At 44.1% G+C, this 10,003-nt stretch overlaps 1 protein-coding gene across 2 annotated transcripts in view; it reads right to left on the minus strand.

The window, feature by feature from the left end:
* Positions 1-8,439, minus strand: part of LOC105469005 (SMAD specific E3 ubiquitin protein ligase 2) — a 114,458-nt gene extending 106,019 nt beyond the window's left edge. The window contains exon 1 of one of the 2 annotated variants that reach the window (XM_071083461.1): positions 8,306-8,439. In XM_071083461.1, the coding sequence (XP_070939562.1) occupies positions 8,306-8,357 (52 nt within the window). In that variant the 5' untranslated portion in view covers positions 8,358-8,439. The remainder of the gene's footprint in view (positions 1-8,305) is intronic. The other variant, XM_071083462.1, reaches the window with a different exon arrangement.
* Between the last annotated feature and the right edge of the window lie 1,564 nt (positions 8,440-10,003).

The raw sequence follows: 10,003 nt of genomic DNA on the forward strand, positions 1-10,003 counted from the left end.
TTCGAGACCAGCCTGACCAACATGGAGAAACCCTGTCTCTACTAAAAATACAAAATTAGCTGGGTGTAGTGGCACATGTCTGTAATCCCAGGTGCTCGGGAGGCTGAGGCAGGAGAATCGCTTGAACCCAGGAGGTGGAGGTTACAGTGAGCCGAGATGGTGCCATTGCACTCCAGCCTAGGCAACAAGAGCAAAACTCAGTATCAAAAAATAATAATAATAAATTAATAAATATAGAGATGAGGTCTCACTATGTTGCCCAGGCTGGTCTCGAACTCCTGGGCTCAAGTGATTCTCCCACCTTGGCCTCCCAAAATGCTGGAATAACAGGCATGAGCCACCACGCCCAGCCATAATTGTTTTAATCAAGCAAAAATACATATAACTGCATTCCTAAATACAAGCAATAACAAGGATTAGAAAACACAATGTAAATCACACAAATATAAATTATCTGAAATTAAATTCAAACACAGGAAGAAAATTATAAAACTATCCTGAGCAATATGGGCCAAAGCTTAAATAAATGTAAAAACATAGCATGCTCCTGGGTGAGAAAACTACACAAACTTAGATATCTCTTTTTCCCAAAGTAAAGCAATTCTAATGATAATCCCCATGAAATGTCTTTTTTTTTTGAGACACAGTTTCACTGTCGCCCAGGCTGGAGTGTAGTGGCATGATCTCGCCTGCAACCTCCACCTCCTGAGTTCAAGCGATTCTCATGACTCAGCCCCCCCAGTAGCTGGATTACAAATATGTGCCACCACGCCCAACTAATTTTTGTATTATTAGTAGAGACAGGGTTTCACCATGTTGGCCAGGCTGGTCTTGAACTCCTGACCTCAGATGATCCACCTTCCTCAGCCTCCCCAAAGTCCAAGGATTACAAGCGTGAGCCACCACGCCTGGCTCCAATGAAATTTCTTATTAAGCTTAAGTTTAATATTTATGTGGAAGAAAAAAATAAAAATAGCAAAAAAAAAAAAAAAAAAAATTGAGAGGCCAAGGCAGGCAGATCACTTGAGGTCAGGAGTTCGAGACCAATCTGATCAACATGGTGTAAGTCCGTCTCCACCCAAAAAAAAACCCAAAAAAAATTTAGCTGGGAGTGGTGGCATACACCTGTAATCCCAGCTACTAGGGAGGTTGAGGCAAGAGAATCACTTGGACCCAGGGGTCAGAGGCTCCAGTTAGCCAAGATCACACCAATATGCTCTAGGCTGAGTGACAGAACGAGATTCCACCTCTTAAAAAAACTGGCCTAGTGAGAATATTAAACGAAATTATAAAGCTACAATAATGAAAACAGTATGGCACTGAACAAGAGATATATCTGACAATCATAATTAACATAACTGAAAAGATACTACATCACTGTGGAAAGGAAGAATTGGTTAATAAATAATGACAAGATGGCTAAATAGCAATTGAAGGGGAAATAGTTTATTAAACCATTTTTAAAAAACATTAAATATAAAGTACTTATTTATCAAACTTCTTGAAAAATAAGGCCTTCCAAATATAGAACAGGAAAAACAAAACAAAAGTTGGACAGATTTTGAATCCTAAGATAACACATTTCTACATATCCAAACAATGACCAATATTAAAAGACAAATAATTCACCATGGAAATGTTTGCAGCAAATATGACAACAGATTAATATATTTGTAAGTCTCAGGTAGATCAATAAGAAAAGCACTAAGGCTCTAACATAACTAGGACAAGGCCAAACAAGTCAATGAAAATAAATATGATTAGTAAACAGGAAAATATTCTGCTTCATGAATGTTTAAATGGCACATGCCACAAAATTAGCAAAAAATTTAAAACGCAATTAGCTAATGCTTATAACAGAATAGTAAAAAGGGACATCTTTATTTACTGCTGCTCTAAATAGGCCCAACTCTTTTAAGAAGCAGTCTAAAGGAAAAATTAAACACGAAACCTTAAAAATATCCACACACTTGACCTCAGTAATACTATTTTTATGGAAGCATCCTAAAAAAAAAAAAAAATCCTTTTAAAAAAATCAAAGTTACCTACACCAAGATGTTTACAGTAATTATTTGTAATAAAAAATATGGAAATAAATGTTCAAACAAGAAAAAAATCTGAACGACTGTTGCTGTTGAATCTTCTTAACCAGTTATCCTAAAACCAAGTCTTCACGGCTCCCATTCCAGTCCATCCTCCATACTGCTCTCAGATTGTGTCTAAACAGCATATAGATCAAAGCTTAAAATCCTGCAATGGTTCCCACCACCTTAAAAAAAATAAACATCTTGGCAAACTACAATAAGGTCCTAACTAGGTTGGTCCCTGTCTAGAGCCTCACCTCTTGCCACTTACACCCAATGCATTAGCCATAAAGAACACATGCAGAACTATTCTGAACGCTTTATAGCTCTCCAGCATTCATTAAATAAAATGCCAAAAAGGTCTTAATCCATGCTCACACAAGGATCCTAACTTCATGGCACTTAAAGCATAGGAACAATAAACGCCCATCAGTGGGTTAGGTCTGATACTAGAAGAAGAGTTTCTTAGAGTCACAGAGTACAGTTCAACTCAGGTCAGGGAAGGTTCTAGGGATAACAGTAATCTTTGAGTTGAGCCTTAAAAGATGGGCAAGTATTGCTAGGGGCGAGGGCGATTCCAAGTGAACAGAATGTGTCAATTTTATTTTTCCACACAAATTCTAATAAACTTGTAATAAGCTTTCTAGACAACTTTGGTTGTGACATGTACTTCTCCAACTTTGTTTCTCCTACTACTTAGAGCTACTATGAAAATTAAAAGTGGTAATAGATATGAACTTAACACAGCATCTGGCACTTAAACTTTCAATACATGTCAATCACACAGAAACATGTACAATGCTGATTACAATGGCGTATTTCAAGGGTTCAGCATTCTTAGACAAAGAAAGTATCAGTAAACAAAAGTGAAGACAAAGAGAAAAACTAGTAAGAACAAAGTTAAACAAACGACCTATCACCATTTAGCCAGGGTGAAATACTTCTCTCTACAAGCCCTAATGAGATCCTCACGTTACATATTACAACAAAACAATAATTTATATTCATTTTATATTGAATCATGAATAAAACATTAAGTTCTACTAAGTATGGTCTATTTGAAAAGAGGAGGACATACTACATCTTTAAGACTCTCACCAAAAAAGGCTAAAATAGGCCAGGCGTGGTGGCTCAAGCCTGTAATCCCAGCACTTTGGGAGGCCGAGACGGGCGGATCACGAGGTCAGCAGATCGAGACCATCCTGGCTAACACAGTGAAACCCCATCTCTACTAAAAAAAAAAAAAAAAAAATACAAAAAACTAGCCGGGCGAGGGGGCGGGCACCTGTAGTCCCAGCTACTTGGGAGGCTGAGGCAGGAGAATGGCGTAAACCTGGCAGGCGGAGCTTGCAGTGAGCTGAGATCCGGCTACTGCACTCCAGCCTGGGCAACAGAGCGAGACTCCCTCTCAACAACAACAACAAAAAAGGCTTAAAATAGGCCAGGCATGGTGGCTCACACCTGTAATCCCAGCACTTTGGAAGGCTGAGGCAGGAGGATATCCTGAGCACAAGTTCAAGACCAGCCTGGGTAACCTAGAGTAACCCCATCTCTACCGGAAAAAAAAAAAAAAAAAAAAGTAAAAAAAAATTAGCCAGTCACGGTGGCGCATCCCTGTAAGTCCCAGCCAGTTGGGAAGCCAAGGTGGGAAAATCACCAGAGCTGGGTGGTCAAGGCTGCAGTGAGCCAGGATCGCTCACCACACGCTGTTGCCACTTCACTCCAGCATGGGCAACAGAATGAGACTCTGCCTCAAAAAAAAAAAAAAAAAGGTGAAAATAAAAATCTTGTATGCCTAAGTATGACCCTTCATTAATCTTTAAAACTAAGTTATGTTAAATGAGATGTCAGTATGTTATGATAGTAATAGCTCAACCAACAAGAAAAAAGTGAAAGTGATGACTAAAATACACAGATTTTATTACGAATACCAAACTACAAAAAGGACCTTAGCATGTTCTACTGCCTGCCTGAAGAGGGTTAGACTAGAAGACAGAATTTAAGAGAAAAGGAAGGAGCTGAACTACATGGGCTCCCTCCTCAGAAACCAAGAAAATAAAATGAATTGGGGACATTCAAATCACTAACACCTGTAGTATATAAAAGTCATCATGGGCCGGGTGCAGTGCCTCACGCCTGTAATCCCAGCACTTTGGAAGGCCAAGACGGGTGGATCACCTGAGGTCAGGCATTTGAGACCAGCCTGGCCAACGTCGCAAAACCCCGTCTCTACTAAAACTACAAAAAAAATTAGCCAGGTGCGGTGGTGGGCGCCTGTAATCCCAGCTACTCGGGAGGCTGAGGCAGGATAATCGTTTGAACCCAGGAGGTGGAGGTTGCAGTGGGCCGAGATCGAGCCACTGAACTCCAGTCAAGAGTGAAACTCCATCTCAAAAAACATGGTCATGGTGTATAGGCATCATGGTGTACAGGCACACTTAAAAACCTGTGAAACAGAACAAAGCTATAATTTTTAAAGCCTTGAATCGATCAAATATGTAGTGAAACAGGATTAAGATGCTAGCATATCTAAAGGGAAATTTTTAAAGTTAAATTTCCTTACATTATAGACAAGATTAACCTCCTTATTGCCAAGGACTTTGAAATTAATAACATGAGAAGCAGCATACAAAAACATTAAATGCATAAAAAGGTCTGAAATAAATGTTCTGGAGGAGTAATGTTATTCTACTTCTCCATACCCAAGAATTTAAAATATTAGAAATTACACTAAACTGCTTTTTCTAGCCTTTGGTTTTCAGAAACAATAATGGTGTAAAAAATTATCCCAAAGTTTTTACTGTAAAGAATATTTTTCTATCCAAACCATTGTAAGAAAAGCCTGTATCAGATAGTCATATAAGTATGACACAGAAATTATACATTTTGTAATAAATTTGTTATAGAAATAGTAGTTGAAGTTGATAGTGTTACCATACAGCCCATTTCAATGATCGTATGTTAATGTGTCATAAAGAACAGAAGTAGCGGCCGGGCGCGGTGGCTCATGCCTGTAATCCCAGCACTTTGGGAGGCGGAGACGGGCGGATCACGAGGTCAGGAGATCGAGACCATCCTGGCTAACACGGTGAAACCCCGTCTCTACTAAAAAATACAAAAAACTAGCCGGGCGAGGTGGCGGGCGCCTATAGTCCCAGCTACTCGGGAGGCTGAGTCAGGAGAATGGCGTGAATCCGGGGGGCGGAGCTTGCAGTGAGCTGAGATCCGGCCACTGCACTCCAGCCTGGGTGACAGAGCGAGACTCCGTCTCAAAAAAAAAAAAAAAAAAGAACAGAAGTAGCTTGATGGATGAAATCGGATTCTAACCCCCAGTTGCCTGAGGAATCTAAAATTTGGGATCAAATTATTAAATTAGCCCCACCTTCTTAGCATTGACAAATACCAAACAGTTCACTGATTGTGGTTTTAAGAATAATATGTGGAAAGGTCTAATATCAATTGTGGGCAGAGATCTCATGGTTCAAATATTTCCTCTTGTTCAGAAAGAGAGTGTGTGTATGAGTGAGTGTGTGAGTGTGTGTATGTGTGAGTGTATGTGAGTGTGTGCGCGCGTCACCATGTAAGAAATGTTTATACCTTTCAGTAAAGGGGCAATTCCACAATAAGGTTATTATCAACTAACTAAAGTTTATACAACATCTTGAAATCAAAGGTACTCTATAAATTTAAAATACTAATATGGTATTAACTTAAAGCAAAGAATAATAATTTTAAAACACCTTATAGCCCAAGGGTATTGTAAACCAAATATAAATTCACTGTGAGATCTGTCTTTTTTTAAGTGATTTTTTTTCCTCTATTAGGGAACCCAGATCTAAATGAACTGTTAAACACTTAGTCTAAAGGTACGCCAAACATTTCTTAAGGTCTTAACAAAGAATCAACTTTTTTTTTAAACAAAATGAGGCCTAGGTTAAATATTTTATTTGGCTTCTCAAGATGGACTGAGAAGTTGGGCACCAGCTCCAGACCAATTCCTGGACGCACATCAAACACAGCCCCGTCATTTATCCAGTCAGTCAAAACAATCTTTTCCATCTAACCCTTTAATGTTTATGTCCTAAAAAGCTGCTAATTGAATCCAGCTCTTGAGATCTATTTGCTAAAATCTATACCATCTAATTTGTAAATGATGAACAAAAATGGAAAAAAAAAATGTTAACTTTCCTGGCAAAACAGAAGAGACTCCACTGTAACCAAAGAAGGAAGGACAATGTTTTTAATATTTGTCAAATTTTGAGAGAAAACGATTCAGAGACAAATAGTTGTAAGAAACTCAGAGTACCTCAAACTGTTTTTACTATTAAGAGGACACAGGGTATTTAAAACTCCTCAGAAAAACCTGAAACAAAATCACTATAAATGTAGTTCAATATTCCCTCTTCCCCTAAAATATAAGCATAATCTTTCCTCTTAACAAACTTTAATTATAAATTTTTATAACGTATCATAGGTAGTACGGAAACCACAGATAAACACTTTAAGATCTACTGAGTCATACTAAAAACCTCAACTAACTTTATTTGAAGAAAATCAAAATCCCTATTTTTTCCCTCATCTATATAGCCCAGAGGAAAGTAAATGGAAACAGCCAATTTCTGATGCTTTCTGCACACCTGGGATCACATGTTCTTTCCACGATCACTGACTCCAGATAGCAACAGCAACAGATAAACTCGAAAGCAACAAAGATCCCCTATAAAGGTTTCCATTGTCTCCTCCCAATATAAGGACACTGAATGGGGGAGAGCGGGGGAGAAGGGGGAATACAAGTATCCTGCAATCCAGGTTTTCCATTAAGAACCACTCAGTTAATGATTCCTTGCAATTTTCCCTAGGGAAAGGAAAACTGTCATGAAGGTAATATATTATCTAAATTGCAGCCAACATACATTCAAGCTAAATTCTCAAATACCAAATTCACTGCAAGGTTTCACCCAGCAAGTTCAGCCAGTGGACTGAGATGTGACACACAAGCATTCAACTACAAAATTAGTTCAAATAAATCTCAAAGTCTAGTGTGGGCAAACATAATTACAGTTGATTCGTACACGTGCACGCACGCACAAATCCTCTACGGAAAATTATCTTTCTCACCACTCACCCGAATATAAACGTGGACAATTTATCAGGGGTAAATGGTGAAGGTAGGATAACGACGTGATTTCAACTCCTTTTCAAACCAAATACAAGTGCTCCTAAAACGGGGGTGGCATGTCCATGTAAGAATACCAAAAATGGCACTGTAAGTAAAACGTACCTGTAATATTAAAGATTTCATGCACCTGGAATCATAAACACTTTGTAAGTGTAGTCTTCTATCTGACAACCCCTCCGGACATTCTTTTCCATTTAGAAAAAGGAAGGGGGAGGGTGGGGAGAGTAACAGAAAGTTTGCTCTAAAGTTTGTATGAGGACATACTTAGAAATGTACCCCCTCCCTCCCCCCAAAAAAGTGTGTTTTTAAAGCAGGTCGGGAGTTAGAAGTGAGACACGAGTTCTGCGGCCTACAAGGAACAACCCCAAACATGCCACCCTACAATCAGACACTTCCAAAACACAGTGTACAATGAGCCCGAGCCGTCGGATCAGACAGGCACACCGGAAAAGTCAACCTGTCTCCTCTCCTCAGAGAGACGTGAGTTCAAGGTGTGTGGCCCCGGCAGCGGTGGCCGGCGGCGGGGAGTAAAGGTTTTTCATGCGGGCATAAGTGGGTGTGCAAGGTAACAACCCGGGAACACACACGCACACCCTCCCGTTAAGCGCTCCATCTTTAAGGAGTGTTTACTGCGCGCAGTCAGCAACCGGATTCAATAATCCTCGCCACGGGAGCTCTTCATCCCCTTCACGATCCCACCTGGGCGGTAGCCCAGGGGCTGCTCCCCGAGACCCGGGAGGCAGCGTCGGGCTCCTTGACCAAGACTTTCCGACCTGAAATCCGCCTGCGATGCGAACCGGTGTATCCTCCCCTCCACAAAAGACCACCCCCACCCCCCGCCCCGAGTCATCCTCGGCTTTTTAAAGAATGCCCAAGCCGGAGCAAGTGGTTTTCCAATTACTCTCCCTGAACTAGGCCTTCCCACTCCTCCGACCCCCAACTCACCATTGATCGCGACCCTGGCCCTTCCTAAGGCCACAGGCACCCCCCGCCAGCTCGCCCACCCCGCGGCTGCCCAGCCCGGCCCGCCGCCCCCCCTCACCTGTCAGGCGCAGCTTGACGGGCCCGTTCCTCCGGCCTCCGGGGTTAGACATGTCCCCGGCGGCGGGGGCGGCGGGCGGGACGGGGACGGGGGCGACGGCGAGGCGCGGCGGAGTCACCACAGCGGCCGGGGCTGGGGCCCGAGCAGCCGGCGCCGCGGCCGCCACGGCCGGAGGGTCCCGGATGTGCCGAGCGTCGTCGCCATGAGCCGCGGAGGGAGCGGGACGCCGAGCTCCCCCCTCCTCCCACTTCTCCTTCCTCGGCCCGGGCCGCACAACAAAGCGGCAGCCGCGGCCGCCCGCGCCGCCTCCGCCCGCGCCCCCGCCGCCTCCTCGCGGGCGCAGCGGCCTTTCCTTCCTCTCGTCTCGGCGAGGCCCAGTAGCCGACGGGGCTGGTCGGCTGAGGCGGGCGGTGCTCGGCGACGCCGAAGCAGGACTCTGGGCTCGGCCGCTTCCTCCTCCACCCGCCCTCTTGTCTGAGGGACCCGGGACCTCGGGCCGCCGCCGCCACTCGTCTGCTCCAGGGGGCGGGGAGGAGACGGGAGGCGGGGCCGGCGGGCGGGGCGGGGCCAGCGGGGCGGGGCGGGGCCAGGGCGGGGTCGTCGGGCGCGCGCAGGGTGCCCCGGGCGGGCACCGGCTGTCAGAAAGGGTGTAAGTTGCCGCGGAGGGTCCCACGAGGAACGCGGGGAGGGAGCAGGCAGGGAGCAAAGTGGCGGCGGGCGCGGCAGCTCTGTGACACCTGGAGGGATTTAGTGTCCGGTCCACTTAAGGGAGAGCTTTTGTCCCAACAGCGCAGACTGCATTTATTAGACGCCCACTGCGTGCAGGGCGCTCCTAGAGACTGGGGCGAGGAAGGTTAGAACCGAGTCCGCTGCCTCCCGGGAACTTAGCGTCTTTCGGACGAGGGAAGAGACCGCATTCCCACGCCGATGGTTCCAGCAAAACCCCAGGAGTGCTCTGCTCCTAGTCTTGTAGTTGACACTTCCATCCGGAACTCACCTGGTGGAGGAGATAGGGTTACCTGCCGACTCCCGCTCTTTTCAGGTGCAGCCAAGGATAGGGAGATGATACGTCTTAAAGGATTAACAAGATAAACCTTGGAGAGTAATGTGTGAAGAGTTGTTAATACACTACTGTATTTCGTTATCTCAGGAGGAGAAATTTTTTTTAAAAAATGTGCGCCTTATCCTTTGACCTTGTAACTGTACTGCTAGAAATATTTTTTCTTTTTTTGGACAGGGTCTCCCTCTGTCATCCAGGCTGGACTACAGTGGTGCGATCACGGCTCCCCGCAGTCTCAACTTCCCGGGTTCAGGTGATCCTCCCACCTGAGCCTCTGGACTAGCTGGGACCAAAAGTGTGCACCGCTACGCCCCACTAATTTTTGTATTTTTAGTAGAGACATGTTTAGTAGAGACATTTAGGTTTTCCCATGTTGCCCAGGCTGGTCACAAACTCCTGACGTCAAGCGATCCGCCCGCCTCGGCCTCCCAAAGTGCTGGGATTACAGACCTGAGCCACCTCACTGGCCCTATTCTTGACAAATAATCGTACAGAAGATGTTCTTTGTTATATTCCATTAATACCAAAAGGGGAATGAGGGAACAGCATAACGGTCCAGGAACCGCATGGTTTTTTATGCAGCCATATAACTATTTTTATGAAGATCATATACTATGGAAGAATGTATATGTAATGCA

This window comes from Macaca nemestrina, chromosome 17, assembly GCF_043159975.1.
Source record: "Macaca nemestrina isolate mMacNem1 chromosome 17, mMacNem.hap1, whole genome shotgun sequence".
Lineage (NCBI taxonomy): Eukaryota > Metazoa > Chordata > Mammalia > Primates > Cercopithecidae > Macaca > Macaca nemestrina.